At 44.1% G+C, this 16572-nt stretch overlaps 1 protein-coding gene across 2 annotated transcripts in view; it reads left to right on the top strand.

The window, feature by feature from the left end:
- Positions 1–16572, top strand: part of SEPTIN8 (septin 8) — a 65547-nt gene that overhangs the window by 30275 nt on the left and 18700 nt on the right. For both annotated transcript variants that reach the window (XM_077265871.1, XM_077265872.1), the window contains exons 2-3: positions 4022–4136; positions 8823–9018. In XM_077265871.1, coding sequence (XP_077121986.1) covers positions 4022–4136; positions 8823–9018 — 311 coding nt within the window. The remainder of the gene's footprint in view (positions 1–4021; positions 4137–8822; positions 9019–16572) is intronic.

Raw genomic sequence — 16572 nt, 5'->3', positions numbered from 1 at the left:
AGGAGTGTACTGGCCTGATTCCCCAATTCGAAATAGGATTGACGGGTAAAAAATAGTTTGCGTTTCGATTTAGTGTCTATATGTTGGGTGTATAATCTTTGGGAAGTAAGCCATTCCACCCTGTTACCACTGGTCTGATTGGCCACATAGGCGGCCTCCGTATCCCTCAGCCGCCGCTCCATCTCATCATCTTCCCCCGCCGTCACCCTTTTAATGTAGGAAATTGTGGAAGACAGACATCCCCGTAAGTATGCCTTTAGAGTGTCCCAGAACAGATTAAGATTCGAGGGGTCTGGGTGAGTAGAGACAAAACAGCTCAACTGATCAACCGTTCTATCACTAGAATCTATCAGCTTCAACCAGAAGGGATTCAATTTCCAAGGTATATAGTTGTTTGGCTGACCGTATTTAAATTTGAGAATGATTGGACTATGATCTGATATCCCCCTATTACCATGTTCGATACTATCTACCCACAGTGCCAGGTCACTAGATCCAAATATGTAATCTATGCGAGATAGAGACTGTCTAGTTGACGAATGACAGGTATATTCTTTTATTTCAGGGTGGCGTGCCCTCCATAAATCCAGCCATCCGCTATTACTCATAAATAGCGCCAATTGAGAGGGGGATTGAGGAGAAGGTCCTCCAAACGTCCCCCCGTCTAGTCTCAATCTGTCTTTAAAATTATCCATAACCAAGTTAAAATCTCCCATACAAATAACACTAGCATTAGGATAATTTAGGGAGAAACCCATTGCCATGCGGAGAATCGATATACTAGCCGGGGGTGGGTTATAAACACATAGTATCACATATTCTCGCGTATTAATAAAGGCATGTCCAAAACAAAGCGACCTTCGGGATCACGTCGTGCTTCCCTAGCCTCCCACCTAACATTTCTATGTATCAACAGAGAGACCCCTCTGGAGTAACTGGTATGGAATGCATGAAGGGACCACTGCACCCACGGCTTTTGTATACATTTAACTGTGTCCCTGGTCAGATGTGTCTCTACAAGGGCTACAATATGGGGATGATACTTTTTAATCTGAGAGAATACCTTGATTTTCTTACGGGGGGTTTTAATACCCCGTATATTCCATGTCATAAATATAATCTCAGACCCCATATCCACGCCTAAAAAAAAGAATAACATACATCGCAATTCGGGCAGGGATCAGGAACATCACGTAGAGCACAAAATTATCATTGGCGACTAGCAAACATATCAAACAGTCAAAACTGGTGTAAAAACTCAAACAAAACAAAACTCGAACAGTGGAGGAGTATAATCTTACACTCCTACAGTCAGATAGAAAAGGGGATACCCTCACTGGAACCAGCGTCCGGTATTGTAGATTAGCTCAGCACCAATACGGAGAGCTCCAATTTATGTTGCCATGGAGTAAGGAGAGTAGCTTAGGAGTTCGGCACACTGGACCCCTTATATGACCGCAACCATTCGGCTGCCTCCGCCGGATCAGTAAAGAACAGGGAGGAGCCTTCATGGACAATGCGGAGCCGAGCCGGATAAAGCATGGAGTAGATGATGTTCTTATCCCTGAGCTGCTTTTTAACTTCCACAAATCGGACTCGCTGCTTTTGAAGTTCCATAGAAAAGTCCGGGAAGATTGAGATAGTAGCATTATTAAATTTAATGGGGCTCTTCTGCCTCGCCAAGCGAAGGATCGCATCTCTGTCTCTGCAGTTGAGGAGACGCGCCAAGAAGGGCCGAGGTGGGGTTCCGGGGGGTAGAGGTCTCGTTGGGACCCGATGGGCCCTCTCCACGGAAAATGTTGAGGAGAATCCATCTCCCAAAGAGGTTCTAAGCCAGTCCTCTATAAATTGCTCAGGTTGCTGACCCTCCGAGCGTTCTGGTAGGCCAATAATGCGAATGTTATTGCGGCGCAGTCTGTTTTCCAGGTCATCTGCTTTTTGCTTCCAAGCATTCACAGAGCCGACGGCTTTCGAGAGCTTAGCCTCCATTGGGGTAATGGTGTCCTCTATCTGAGACACTCTTGTTTCAACCTCAGAGATACGCCCTCTCATAGCCTGCATATCATGTCGCAGGCGGCCCACCTCAGTATGTACGTCTTCTATTTTCTCAGTGAGAGAGGACCTAGTGAGGGATATAGCTTGCATCAATTGCTCAGATGCTTGCTTAAGAGTTAGTTCGCCTTGTTCCCTTTCCTCATTACTGTCAGAAGGGCGATTTTTGCGTTGATTCTGTGAGGAGTTATTTCTGAGGGTACGTACACTGTCAGGAGTATCATCTCTGGCATATTTCTTTAACTTTTCAGCAGCCCCCCCTCCTTTAGAAGATTGCATGGCGATTAACAGAAGGTCCCCACAAAAGGACCAAGCTTATGGTTATGGCAGTCTATTCCCCAACAGCAGGGCAGAGTCAAACTAGGATATACCTCAAAGAGGCAGCTAGGCAGGGAATCACCAAGTATGAACAGGAGCAGCAGCTAAGAATTTATCAGGCACAGAGTCTCAGAGCAGCCCACAGCCCCCACAGGCAAAACAGCAGGGAGGGGGGATAATCCCTCCAAAGTTATGGTGCAGACAAGAGCTCGTCCAACAAGGTGGGTGCAGGGCCCAATTTTCCAGGGCACACGCCGCACCACCCCTCTATTAATGCAGGGTGTTAGCTCACCTCCTGAGCTGCACCGCAACTGTATAGTGTAGCGCCGCTCTCCTTGCTGTTGGAGTGCGTGCTGTAATAATGGCTGCAGCCTTTTTTGGGACCGCCCGCCGCCCGGACCCGGCACCTGCTCTTCTCCTCAGTGACTCACTGCGTCCCCGCTGTGTGCTGATGTTCGGGGAATGCACCCGGCCACAGCCGCCGCCGGCGCTGTGTCTCTCCCGCCGGCGCTGTGTCTTTCCCGCCGGAGCCGCACTCAAAGATGGCCGCCGCAGCTCAGAGACTCCGTCGCTCGTTCAGGGCGCCGCTGCCACCGGCGTCCTGGGGCTCCAAAGTCGCCGTTCAAGGGGGTTACCGGGCTCCCGAGGTCCAGAGGCACCGCTCCAGCCGGTGCAGACCACAAATCAGGGGGATTAAAGGCAGGATTAGAACCAGGATAGCAGGAGCCTCCAGAAGGTGCGTCTTCCCTCACAGCTTACATAGCCACGCCCCTATAGTGCTTTTGAAGTTTGACTTTTTGCACCCTAGGTCGTATTGGTATTTGTGTGCCTTCTGTCATACATTATTGTACCTTGGGTCGTTCTTACATCTCCATTTATTATGGGACCAGTGGTGTGTTTAGTTGTATTTTAATCCGGTTTTATTTGTGTCTTCTGTCTTTATTCCAATAAATTTTGCAATCTTGTAACCAAATTGTATTTTGGGTGTGCGCCCTATATGCATGGCTTCTTTTTCTTACTTTCTTGGCATGTAAAATATTCTGTTGATCTCTCTGAATGTTCTGTAAGGTAGCTATGTATTGAATGTACATTTCTATCTGTAAATTGAATTACTGAAAACCTGTCACTTGCTCCAAAGGGAAAAACAAATCTTGTAAAAAATCCCGAGCTCTCCTGATTCTACTGCTCTTTTTCATCTTGCGCTACATCAGTCCTCTGCAAAGATATTCACATTTATTGCTTTAGGAGGACAATATGTGAAATTCCTTTTTGCACACAAACTGGGTGTTTGTTCATAGTCTTCACTGGGGCGTGCACGTTCATCCCTCCCTCCCAGACACTGCCAATCTCCGCTTGGGAAGAGTTAAAGCGCACACCCCCAGAAAAGACGGAAGAAAAGTCCAGTTGGTCTGCAAAAAGAGATTTCACATATGCAATACAAAAGCAACAAATGTGAATATCTCTGCAATGAACTAAAAAGAAGAGCAGAATCAGGAGCAAAGATATATATTTTTTTTAATTTATTATAGTAGAAGTCTTTAGATGTGTTTTCCAAGATCTCTGGGATGGTCATATTAATAAATTGGCAATCAAATATAAGTCTGGGATGCATTAATTCCTAGCTACCGTAATTATTATTTTCTTGTGACAGAATGAAGAGAAGCGCAGCCTCTCGCTCGGTGGCCATGTGGGATTTGACAGCCTTCCAGATCAGCTTGTTAGTAAATCGGTTACTCAAGGTTTCTGTTTCAACATCCTATGTGTAGGTAAGTTACACAGTAATGTGTTTTTTAATCCGTGCAGTAATTATATCGGTGGTCTTCATTTGCTGTTGTATACTGTCAGCCCAGTATAATGGAGAGCGGTGTTCTTCATTGACTAGCCTGTAGATCTAAAATAAAATAAGTTTTTTATCCTTTTCTATGGTGTATATACCATTAACATAACCATCTGTTAAAGCACCACTTCAGGTTTTGTTTTGTTTTTTCGTTTTTTTTATTGTATCGCTGGAGTGCTGCAACTAATTTAAGATCCCTGTCCTTAGCATGTTACCTACCAGACGTCTTCATCTTTTATCTGCACTGTTCCGGTCGTCTTCTGTAGGCTGTGACCTACTGGAACACTCCAGTGTTTGTGGGGTGAGCTGGAGGTCACAGCTCGGTGTAAGTCTATGAGACTCAGAAAGAACCTCTTATGCTTACTTAGAGGTACTTGGTAAAGGCCTATTGTAGGTCGAAACGTTGTTCAAGTTTATGGCACATTAAATTATGTTTTAATTGAAACCCTTGGGTTTGGACGCTGTCTATTGCGAATACTTTGGACTATTTCCAAGAGGGTACCTCTAGGAATTGGACTGTGCGTCGTCCCCCCCCCCCCCCCCCCCCAAACTGAGTGCTGCCAGCTGCCCATGTTTTCTTGATTGCATGGAGAGTTTGTGATTTGTTACCTCTGACTTCTGGTCAATCAGAAGTTGTGATCACAAGATGGAAGATCGGAAGAAGAGCAGCACTGATGATACAACCCCTGGCAAAAATTATGGAATCACCGGCCTTGGAGGATGTTCATTCAGTTATTTAATTTTGTAGAAAAAAAAGCAGATCACAAACTAAAGTCACTTTGAATGGCAACTTTCTGGCTTTAAGAAACAGTAAAAGAAATCAAGAACAAAAAATGTAGTAGTCATTAATGGTTACTTCTCCTAACCAAGCGGAGGGAAAAAATTATGGAATCATGAAAAACAAACAAAAAAACTCTCCAAAACATCACTAGCATTTTGTTGCACCACCTCTGGCTTTTATAACAGCTTGCAGTCTCTGAGGCAGGAACTTAATGAGTGCCAAACAGTACTCTTCTCAATCTGGCTCCAACTTTCTCTGATTGTTGTTGCCAGATCAGCTTTGCAGGTTGGATCCTTGTCATGGACCATTTTCTTCAACTTCCACCAAAGATTTTCAATTGGATTGAGATCCGGACTATTTGCAGCCATGACATTGACCTTATGTGTCTTTTTTCAAGGAATGTTTTCACAGTTTTTGCTCTATGGCAGGTTGCATTATCATCATTTTTTTTTTTTTTTTTTTTTTTTTAACCAATTAACTTTTTATTAGCAATAAAAGAATAGGTACATACAAAAATCCCCCGCAGGAGAAACAAAGTATCATCTTGAAAAATGATTTCATCATCCCCAAACATCCTTTCAATTGATGGGATCAGAAAAGTGTCCAAAATATCAACATAAACTTGTGCATTTTTTGAAGATATAATGACAGCCATCTCCCCAGTGCCTTTACCTGACATGCAGCCCCATATCATCAATGACTGTGGAAATTTGCATGTTCTCTTCGGGCAGTCATCTTTATAAATCTCATTGGAATGGCACCAAACAAAAGTTCCAGCATCATCACCTTGTCCAATGTAGATTTGTGATTCATCACTGAATATGACTTTCATCCAGTCATCCACAGTCCACGATTGCTTTTCCTTAGCCCATTGTAACCTTGTTTTTTTCTGTTTAGGTGTTAATGATGGCTTTCATTTAGCTTTTCTGTGTGTAAATCCCATTTCCTTTAGACGGTTTCTTACAGTTCGGTCACAGACGTTGACTCCAGTTTCCACCCATTCGTTCCTCATTTGTTTTTTTGTGCATTTCCTGTTTTGGAGACCTATTGCTTTAAGTTTCTGGTCTTGACGCTTTGATGTCTTCCTTGGTCTACCAGTATGTTTGCCTTTAACAACCATCCTATGTTGTTTGTATTTGGTCCAGATTTTAGATACAGCTGACTGTGAACAGCCAACATCTTTTGCAACATTGCGTGATTTACCCTCTTTTAAGAGTTTTGATAATCCTCTCCTTTGTTTCAATTGACATCTCTCGTGTTGGAGCCATGATTCATGTCAGTCCACTTGGTGCAACAGCTCTCCAAGGTGTGATCACTCCTTTTTAGATGCAGACTAATGAGCAGATCTAATTTGGTGCAGGTGTTGTTTTTGGATATGAAAATTTACGGGGTAAATACATAATTTTTTCCTCATAATTGAGTGATTACTGTACATAATTTTACCCTATGCTTGGTTAAAAAAAGTAACCATTACTGACTACCACATTTTTGTTCTTGATTTCTTTTAGTGTTTCTTAAAGTCAGAAAGTAGCCATTTGAAATGCCTTTAGTTTTGTGCCATGTCTGTGATCTGCTTTTTTTCTACAAAATTAAACAACTGAATGAACATCCTCCAAGGCCGGTGATTCCACAATTTTTGCCAGGAGTTGTAGATGAACATGGTGGCTAAAAAATATATCACTAGGGTCAGGAAACTGATTAGTTGCACCACTCCAGCAATAAAATAAAATAAAAAGCGCGGAGTGGTGCTTTAAGAAACATACTCAGGTGGTGCTTCATGTTTTAGTCAACGGTTCATACTTGCTGGTTTTCGAATTACCCAGTCATTTGGGTGCCTTGTGTCTGTAACACTGTACTCATACCGTGACTAAAGTCTGAAACGCGTCAGTTTTTGCCTTGATGCCCATTTTTTATGTACCTGGAACTTTTTATGCTGCACTAATAAATTGGTGGCGTTTTATATCCATTTCATTTGCTTTGTCTGCATCTCCAGCGAAGCAGGGGCTTTTACTTTCTGTGCCGAGGATCTTCACGGCCAATCTACGGGAGCTGGTGACCTTTGTGCATGGCTATAGACCTTGCAAAGCAAAATCATTTGTAAAGTTTCCATGCACTGGAGCAATAAAATAAGTTGTAAGGTTCTGTGTATACAGCGCCTATGCCAGACATATTAGGTCCTATCACATTGGTGGTGAGCTAGTATTATTCACACAAGATCTCGGCAGAAGACGTGGAATGCAGACTAGCAAATCCAACCTGTATATTTGGCTCGTTCAGAGATGGGAATCTCCTTGTCAGCAGAACAAAGGCATTTCCTGAGCTGTCAGACATGTTGGTAAATGCCTGATTGCTATGTAGATGTCAGGTCATTGGGGTGACTCGCATGCAATTGCTGTACGTGTCTTTCCTACTTTATGATATATGACTGTTTGACGTGTGCTGAATATTTTTTTTTATTTAAGACCTGCCCTAAACAAATCTCAAAGTCTGAAATATTTCCTTGAAGCTATTTTCACAAGCTCATTTAGACTTGGTTTTTATCTCCAAACCTGGAGAGTTTGTAGGTTTATCAAGATCTGATGGCTGGCTCACATAACAGTGGCCATGGTATGATATGGCAAGTTGTGTTATCCACCCCTCGAAGGGTGTCACTCGGCAGTGCCAATAAAATTGTGCCAGCCATAATTCTCTACCTACTCAATCTTATAGTACTTAAGAGGGTTTTCTCCCCAACTTTAAAAGTTATTGTATCTAAGTCCAGGGTTAGGTATGGGTGGGAAGGAATCCTATACATTTCACCTATACGAACACCACTCCTCTGCCCTCACTACTGTGTCACCTATCAACATCTGTAGGGGTTTCTCCTGACCTCTACCGGCTGCTGATCGGATGCAGCCTTAGCATTACATCTGACTTTTGATTGGCTGCAGTGGCCACATGACACCCTTCTGGATGTTGGGGCACAGTTACAAGTGTGGAGGAACTGCATTTATCTGTCAATGATCTACAGTTGACCTATTCGTCTTTCACAAAGTTAGACTATGTTCACACTTCTTACTTTAGGAATAATGGAAGGAGCCCTCTGATTATTATGGGATCCATCTGGGTTGTTTCCATCTTAGAACTGCTGAAAAAAAAATATACCTGTAGTGGAGCCCAGACGGACACTATAATAATCATTGGGGTCCCTTGACTTCTGTATGTATCAATCCATTTTTTGACATTCCGTTTTTTTCTCTTCCTCAAAACAGGACAGAGTGGAAGCGTTAAAGGAAGTGTGAATGTAGCCCCATGAGCGCTGCAAATCCACTTCTTCTTTTTTGTAAATCTCTTTAGTCTAAAGAGCCATTCTGGTAGAAGCAATATAGGTCCAATCTGTTTTGTCATTGCTGATGTATAATGCCCTGAAATAATAAGGAATGCTTTGGAAATCCTGTACTGCCCCACACGAGTTTAGCCAATCGCCTGCCTGCACTGCCTTCTAAATACCTACCTTAGACTGGTCTATGTACTAGGAGAAGGTTTGCTCATGGAATATGGCTGAGTAGGCATACAGTAAAAAACATTACTGTTCTTAGTTACCCATATCCACTATTAATTTACATCCTGGGGTTTGTCTTATCACATAGTGCTGGGCTTGCCATAGCCTCTAGGCCTTTTCAGTCAGAACATAGTCCTGCCCAGTAAGAGGTTTGCATTAGAAAATCTTATTTTTCATTTGCAGTCTGAGATATTTTTTTTCCGTTTTAATTAAATAAAAGTAAGTTATTTTTCGGCCATACCCTAATGCATTCTGCGCTCCTCATTAATATAATGGTGTGATTTATCGTCTAGGTGAAACTGGTATTGGAAAGTCTACGTTAATGAACACCCTCTTTAACACCACATTTGAAACCGAAGAGGCCAGCCATTATGAGAATGGCGTGCGATTAAGACCCAGAACATACGAGCTTCTAGAGAGCAGCGTGCACCTGAAACTGACAATTGTGGACACAGTCGGATTTGGAGACCAGATCAACAAAGATGACAGGCAAGCATTACCACGTGCTATAATTATTTAATTCCTCTGGTTCTTGGGTGGGTTACTACACAACCCGCGCTTATTAGGTTGTGCCGCAGTCCTCCACTGCACTCTCTGGCAGAACTTGTCGTGGCACCACCTTGGTCATGGTAAAGAGGATCTCCAGGTACCCTTGCTGAGAAATAAGTGCTTTTACAGGGGTTATTGGTTTTGTACGAGAACCTGCACTTATGTCAAGAACGATTACAAGGCTGTCTGTGTAAATCTTATAGATGTGACTGAAGAAAGATGACTCTTCTGGTGAGCAGCACCATGTCATAGAACCTGTGAAGGACCTCCTAACACTATGGTGGCCTCAGGGGAAATCCCACATCAATCCTTACGTTGATGGGGTGATGACAGTAAATGACATCACTGCCTGCCTATGGTGGTAATTATGCAACATTGCACTTAAAAGGAAAAAGCTTTGGCCCCTGTGTTCCTGAGAATGTTCTGAGACATGGATAATAAACCTATAGATAACCTTGCGACCATCCTGGTGATCAGCGGCACAGAGGATTAATGCTTAACTTACGTGAGGTCAGCCAAATGTCTATGGATACTGTGCTGAGCAATCCCAGATGGTGGAGCACGACCAAGGCTTATAGTGCCATCATCTTATGTGGCATAATGTCTTCTAGACACTTATTATGGGGTGTTGCATGTCTCATAGCTGGAAGTGCGTCTTTAGGCTACATAGATCGTTTTGCCATGGGGTTTTTTCTTCTAAAAAGCCTGGCCTGTTGCTTCTTTAAAGCCTACATACAAATTGTTTTACTTTTGGATTTCTTTTTTTTTCATGCTTTTTTTCCACAGGTTTTTCTATGGCATTTCTGAAATTCATGTACAAAATTTAAAAGAACCATTTACGAGTGTGTTTGGTCCCAGGCGCAATGTTGTACACCTTAACATCAGTGCTTTGTTGTGAGGCTTTATATATGCTAATGTGACTGCCTAATTATAGGGTGCTGTCCTCAGATGGTTTCTTTCATGGTGGCTTTGGACATGCTTAGAACACTGCATTGATCAGGAGAGGGTTTTAACGATATGTTTTTTTTTCTCAAGATTTAAAGAGTGCCTGTCACGTGATCCATCCTGCCCAGTCCACGGGCAGCATGAATCCGAGACGGCTCCTGCATTACTAACACGTACATGTTGCCCTGAGATGCTGCCACATTTCGGAGATAAACTGTTCAAAACTGGGACTAGTCCAAAAGGCAGGTCCCTGCTGTGTTCTCCCCATGCATCCGCTAGACTGTCGCGTCACCGTGTACACACAGGGAGAGACCTGAGCGGGTGAGGACACTCCTCCGTGCCTAGTCCCCTCTTTTCTGGCCCAGTTTTAATCTATGCTTTTCGAAGCATAAAATGTACGTGTTTGTAACTAGTGAGCTTGTCTGATTCATGATGCTCCTGTACAGACAGCATAAATGGGACCGTTAAAAGATAAATGTCTTCCATTTTAGTTAGTTATTTCTCAGCTTTCTCAGAAGAGGTTCTAACCAATATGACCATTTATTGCTGTTTCCACCAGGGCAGTTTCCATTAGTACCACCTACCCTCAGAGAGGAGATATAGAAGAGGGCTGCTGTAGGTTGATGAAGACCAGGCCCTTTAGCAGAGGGGGGGGTAAATGATCACACGACTTCAGAGGTAACGCCTTGTTGTTGCTGATAAGTTTTGCACTTGTTGGCCTTTACAGGTGGCAATGGTTTTTGACCACATGCAGATCTAAAATGAAGTTTGCAGTCACTCTGTGGCATACTCCCGAGCAGGAGCCATCTAGTGGGTGCACCTTCACTACATGCAAGTGTATGGTGCGAGGGGGCGGCCATCCAGTGGGCATGATCATCTAGCGGGCCCGGCCTCCCTCTATACACTTGTCGTGCCCTGTAGACGGCTTCTGCCCAGGAGAATTCATATCGCATACATCAGACGCCATTCCCGGCGAATCCTTCCAGCACACAGTGCGTACGCTCAGGGATTCAGAAGTCTGCAGACTTTTCATTTTAGACCAGACAATCCCTTTAAATACCCCCCACAGGAGCAATTCAGTGAAGACCCCTTAACATAAATATTGGTATGTCATGACTTTGCTTCGTGCAGACTCCATGATATGTCTAGCAAACCAGGTGACTCCTCCATACACCGCTATATCCCAAGTTACTGGCGTAGCCTATAATTAAGGTAATTGAGGAGCATCCGCTTCAGAAATACATGATCAGTCGACAGCAGCTTCATAAATCATGGATCCCGTCTGTATCACACACTTTCCAGTAACTCTTGGCATTGGCGATAAGTCTGTGGTTTTCTCCTTTTATTAACAACTTGGAGTGCACTCGTACATATAATTCTGCTGTCAAACTGACGTGACAGCGCCAGGAGGCAAAGTGTAGACCGCGTGCTGAAGTGAGCATTTACTGTAAATTGGGCCGCCAGCTGCAGAGCTCGCTCACGGCCTCCATGTTGGTGTAGGCAGGCGTTCTTTTATGTTCAAGAAGCTTTTAAAGGAGAACTATAACATTTTTAAAAGAGATTTAGCATACATGAAATTACTTACTTGATGTTTCAGGCCAAGAAGCTGGAGGTTTCTGTGATGTGGTGATCTCCTCCCTGGATGACGGAAAACATTGCCACTTTTCAGTGGGAATCGGCACATGTGTTATCATGTGATCAGAAGGGCAGAACAGTGTTCGTTAGAGGACCTGTCCAATAATGCATCATAGATGGTGATGAGTGAGAGTGCTCACATAAGGTGCTATCCAAGCAGGCTGGAGAGCAGAGTATTTCGGCATGCTCGAATGCTATGTTTGAGTTGCCGTGGCTGCATGTCTCACGGCTGTTTGAGTCCACGTGTGTTCGTCCTTCTCAGCCTGTCTGACTGCGGCCGCTTGTACTGAGCATTGTGAGATCTCAGCAGCAGAAGGAAAACTGAGGAGTAGTCAATCAGGGTAGGTGGGTGAAAAAATTCAGCAGCAGCAGGGAGGAGTGACCATGAGGAGTTGTCAATCAGAGTAGCTGAGCGAAGATTAAGCTCAAACTTTCAAAACGTATAAAGCTGTTACTCTAAGGACACCAGCCTTATCCGGTGTAAGATCTATTTTCTGAAGTTTATATGTTATATCTGTTGGCTGCTCCGGTTTAGTAGAACACTGCTGATTTCCAGGTGACATGCAGTGCTGAATTAAACAAAACGGTCTTGGCAGGTGGAAAATATTGGAATCAAATATTCTCCAAACACAGATCCTTCACCACAAGCTGTTTGAATCATTATCGAGAGTGCAAAAATGCACAACGATGGGGGCCATATGCTGTATTTAGCAGATCCTGAGAATGCAGGTGGTGACGTCACTGAGGCATGCCCATTACAGAGAGCGTTCCTGTTGTGAATTCTGTTTGTGGGCTCCCCCTGGTGGCGACTGGTGGTACTGGTTGACTTCTGTCTTTTATCTCCAGTACACCTGTTCCCATCAGGAAATGGGAGTTTCCTATATAGTCTGGCTTCTCAGTCATTTACTTGCCGGCTATCAATGTTACCAGAGCTCCTCTGTTACTTGCTACCTGCTCCAAGTCTGCTGATTCAGATAAGTTGGATCATCTGTACCTTTGGTGAAAGTTTTGTCCAGCGCTCATTTGGATCATTTGTATCTTTTGTCCAGCGTGCATTTATATGAATCTTGCTGCTGGAAGCTCTAGTGAACTGATATGACCACTCCGGTGTCATGAGTTGATACCGGAGTTTAAAGTTATTTCAGGATGGTATTTTGTAGGGTTTTGAGTTGACTGCGCAGTCCACTTTTGTATTTTCTGCTATCTAGTTAGTGGGCCTCTCTTTGCTGAACCTGTATTCATACTACGTATGTGTTTTCTTCTTAACTAACCGTCATTATATGTTGGGTGCTACTATCACTTTGGGGTTTTCTCTAGAGGCAAGCCAGGTCTGTGTTTCCTCTATTAGGGGTAGCTAGATCTCCGGCTGGTGCGAGACGTCTAGGGATAAAACGCAGGCACGTTCCCCGGCTACTGGTAGTTGTGCGTGAGGTTCAGCATCGCGGTCAGCTTAGATTCCATCTTCCTAGAGCTAGTCCTGTTTTTGCCTATGTCCCTGCCATTGGGAACCATGACAGTATAGCCGGCCCCACTGTGTTAAGTATTGGCTGAAGGAGAGAAAAGAAGTCTTTGACACCTTTTTTTTTTTTTTTTTACTCTGAAGTCTGTCTAGCCATAATTGCAGTCTGCTTCTTTCCCCTCCTCTTAATCCCTGAATGGCTCAGATCTCAGCTGCTGAGAAATGGATATCCAGAGTTTAGCTTCAAATCTGAATAATCTGGCTTCTAAGGTTCAAAATATACAAGACTTTGACATACATGCTCCTATGTCTGAACCTAAAATTCCTATACCAGAGTTTTTTTCTGGAGATAGATCTTGTTTTTTGAATTTTAAGCACAATTGTAAATTGTATCTTTCTCTGAGATCTTACTCCGCTGGAGACCCCGCTCAGTAGGTTAAGATTGTTATTTCCTTGCTGCGGGGTGACCCCCAGAATTGGGCATTTGCATTGGCGCCAGGGGACCCTGCGCTGCTCAATGTGGATGCGTTTTTTTTGGCGCTGGGGTTGCTCTATGAGGAACCTAATTTGGAGATTCAGGCTGAAAAAGCCTTGATAGCCCTCTCTCAAGGGCATGATGAAGCTGAAGTATATTGTCAAAAATTTCGAAAATGGTCTGTGCTTACTCAGTGGAATGAGTGCGCCCTGGCGGCGAATTTCAGAGAGGGTCTCTCTGACGCCGTTAAAGATGTCATGGTGGGGTTTCCTACGCCCACAGGTCTGAATGAGTCCATGACAATGGCTATTCAGATTGACCGGCGTTTACGGGAGCGCAAACCTGTGCACCATTTGGCGGTGTCTTCTGAGCAGGCACCGGAGAATATGCAATGTGATAGAATTCTGTCCAGAAGTGAACGGCAGAATTATAGGCATAAAAATGGGTTGTGCTTCTATTGTGGCGATTCTGCTCATGTTATATCAGCATGCTCTAAACGCACAAAAAGGGTTAAGTCTTTTGCAGTTAGCACTTTGCAGTCTAAGTTCCTTTTGTCTGTGACTTTGATTTGTTCGTTATCATCTATTACCGTGAATGCCTATGTGGACTCTGGCGCCGCCCTGAGTCTTATGGATTGGTCCTTTGCCAGGCGCTGTGGGTTTAGTCTAGAGTCTCTGGAGGTCCCTATTCCTTTGAAGGGTATTGACTCCACACCATTGGCTAGGAATAAACCTCAATACTGGACACAAGTGACTATGTGTATGACTCCAGACCATCAGGAGGTGATTCGATTCCTTGTGTTGCATAATTTGCATGATGTCTTGGTGCTTGGATTGCCATGGTTACAAACTCACAACCCAGTTCTTGACTGGAAAACAATGTCCGTATTAAGCTGGGGATGTCAGGGGGCTCATGGGGAAGTACCTTTTGGTTTCCATTGCTTCATCTACTCCCTCTGAGGTTCCGGCATTTTTGTCTGACTACTGTGATGTTTTTGAGGAGCCTAAACTTAGTTCGCTCCCTCCTCACAGGGATTGCGATTGTGCTATAGATTTGATTCCTGGCAGTAAGTTTCCTAAAGGTCGTTTGTTCAATCTGTCTGTGCCAGAGCATGCTGCTATGCGAGAGTATATTAAGGAGTCCTTGGAAAAGGGACATATCCGTCCATCCTCATCCCCTTTAGGAGCAGGTTTTTTTTTCGTGGGTAAAAAAGATGGTTCCCTGAGGCCTTGTATGATTATCGGCTGTTGAATAAGATTACAGTCAAATATCAGTATCCTTTGCCACTGTTGACTGATTTGTTTGCTCGTATTAAGGGGGCAAGGTGGTTCTCTAAGATTGACCTTCGGGGTGCGTATAATTTGGTGCGGATTAAGCAGGGAGATGAGTGGAAAACTGCATTTAATACGCCCGAGGGCCATTTTGAGTATCTGGTAATGCCTTTTGGTCTTTCTAATGCTCCTTCAGTCTTTCAGTCCTTTATGCACAATATTTTCCGTGATTATCTGGATGGTTTTATGATTGTGTATTTGGATGATGTTTTGATTTTTTCCGATGACTGGGAGTCGCATGTTCAACAGGTCAGGAAGGTTTTTCAGGTTTTGCGGGCCAATTCTTTGTTTGTAAAGGGTTCAAAGTGTATTTTTGGGGTTCAGAAGATCTTTTTTGGGGTACATTTTTTCCCCTTCTTCTATTGAGATGGATCCTGTCAAGGTTCGGGCTATTTGTGATTGGACGCAACCGACTTCCCTTAAGAGTCTTCAGAAATTCTTGGGCTTTGCTAATTTCTATCGTCGATTTATAACTGGTTTTTCAAGTGTTGTTAAGCCTCTAATGGATTTGACTAAGAAGGGTGCTGATGTTTCCAATTGGTCCTCAGTGGCTGTGGAGGCCTTTCGGGAGCTTAAGCGCCGCTTTTCTTCTGCTCCTGTGTTGCGCCAGCCTGATGTTTCACTTCCTTTTCAGGTTGAAGTTGATGCTTCAGAGATCGGAGCGGGGGCGGTTTTGTCGCAGAGAAGTTCTGATTGCTCGGTGATGAGACCATGTGCGTTCTTTTCTCGAAAATTTTCGCCCGCCGAGCGAAATTATGATGTTGGTAATCGGGAGCTATTGGCTACGAAGTGGGCCTTTGAGGAGTGGCGTCATTGGCTTGAGGGTGCTAGGCATCAGGTGGTGGTCTTGACTGATCACAAGAATCTGATTTATCTTGAGTCAGCCAGGCGTCTGAATCCTAGACAGGCGCGCTGGTCGTTGTTTTTCTCCCGGTTTAATTTCGTAGTCTCGTATCTGCCGGGTTCAAAAAATGTGAAGGCAGATGCCCTTTCTAGGAGTTTTGAGCCTGACTCCCCTGGTGATTCTGAGCCTACGGGTATCCTTAAGGATGGGGTGATATTGTCTGCTGTCTCTCCAGACTTGCGACGTGCTTTGCAGGAGTTTCAAGTGGATAGGCCTGATCGTTGTCCGCCTGGGAGACTGTTTGTTCCAGATGAGTGCACCAGTAGAGTCATCTTGGAAGTTCATTCTTCTGTGTTGGCAGGCCACCCTGGAATCTTTGGTACCAGAGATTTGGTGGCCAGGTCCTTCTGGTGGCCTTCCTTGTCTCGGGATGTGCGTACTTTTGTACAGTCTTGTGATGTTTGTGCTCGGGCCAAGCCTTGCTGTTCTCGGGCTAGTGGATTGTTGTTGCCCTTGCCTATTCCGAAGAGGCCTTGGACGCACATCTCTATGGACTTTATTTCGGATCTCCCGGTTTCTCAGAAAATGACCGTCATCTGGGTGGTGTGTGACCGTTTTTCTAAAATGGTTCATTTGGTACCCTTGCCCAAGTTGCCTTCTTCATCTGAGTTGGTTCCTCTGTTTTTTCATAATGTGGTTCGTTTACATGGTATCCCGGAAAACATCGTTTCTGACAGGGGATCCCAATTTGTGTCTAGATTTTGGCGGGCGTTCTGTGCCAGGATGGGCATTGATTTGTCTTTTT

The sequence above is a fragment of the Ranitomeya variabilis genome, chromosome 5 (genome assembly GCF_051348905.1).
Source record: "Ranitomeya variabilis isolate aRanVar5 chromosome 5, aRanVar5.hap1, whole genome shotgun sequence".
NCBI lineage: Eukaryota > Metazoa > Chordata > Amphibia > Anura > Dendrobatidae > Ranitomeya > Ranitomeya variabilis.
Note: the sequence above shows the minus strand (reverse complement) of the source record. Positions and strands in the feature narration are given on the sequence as shown.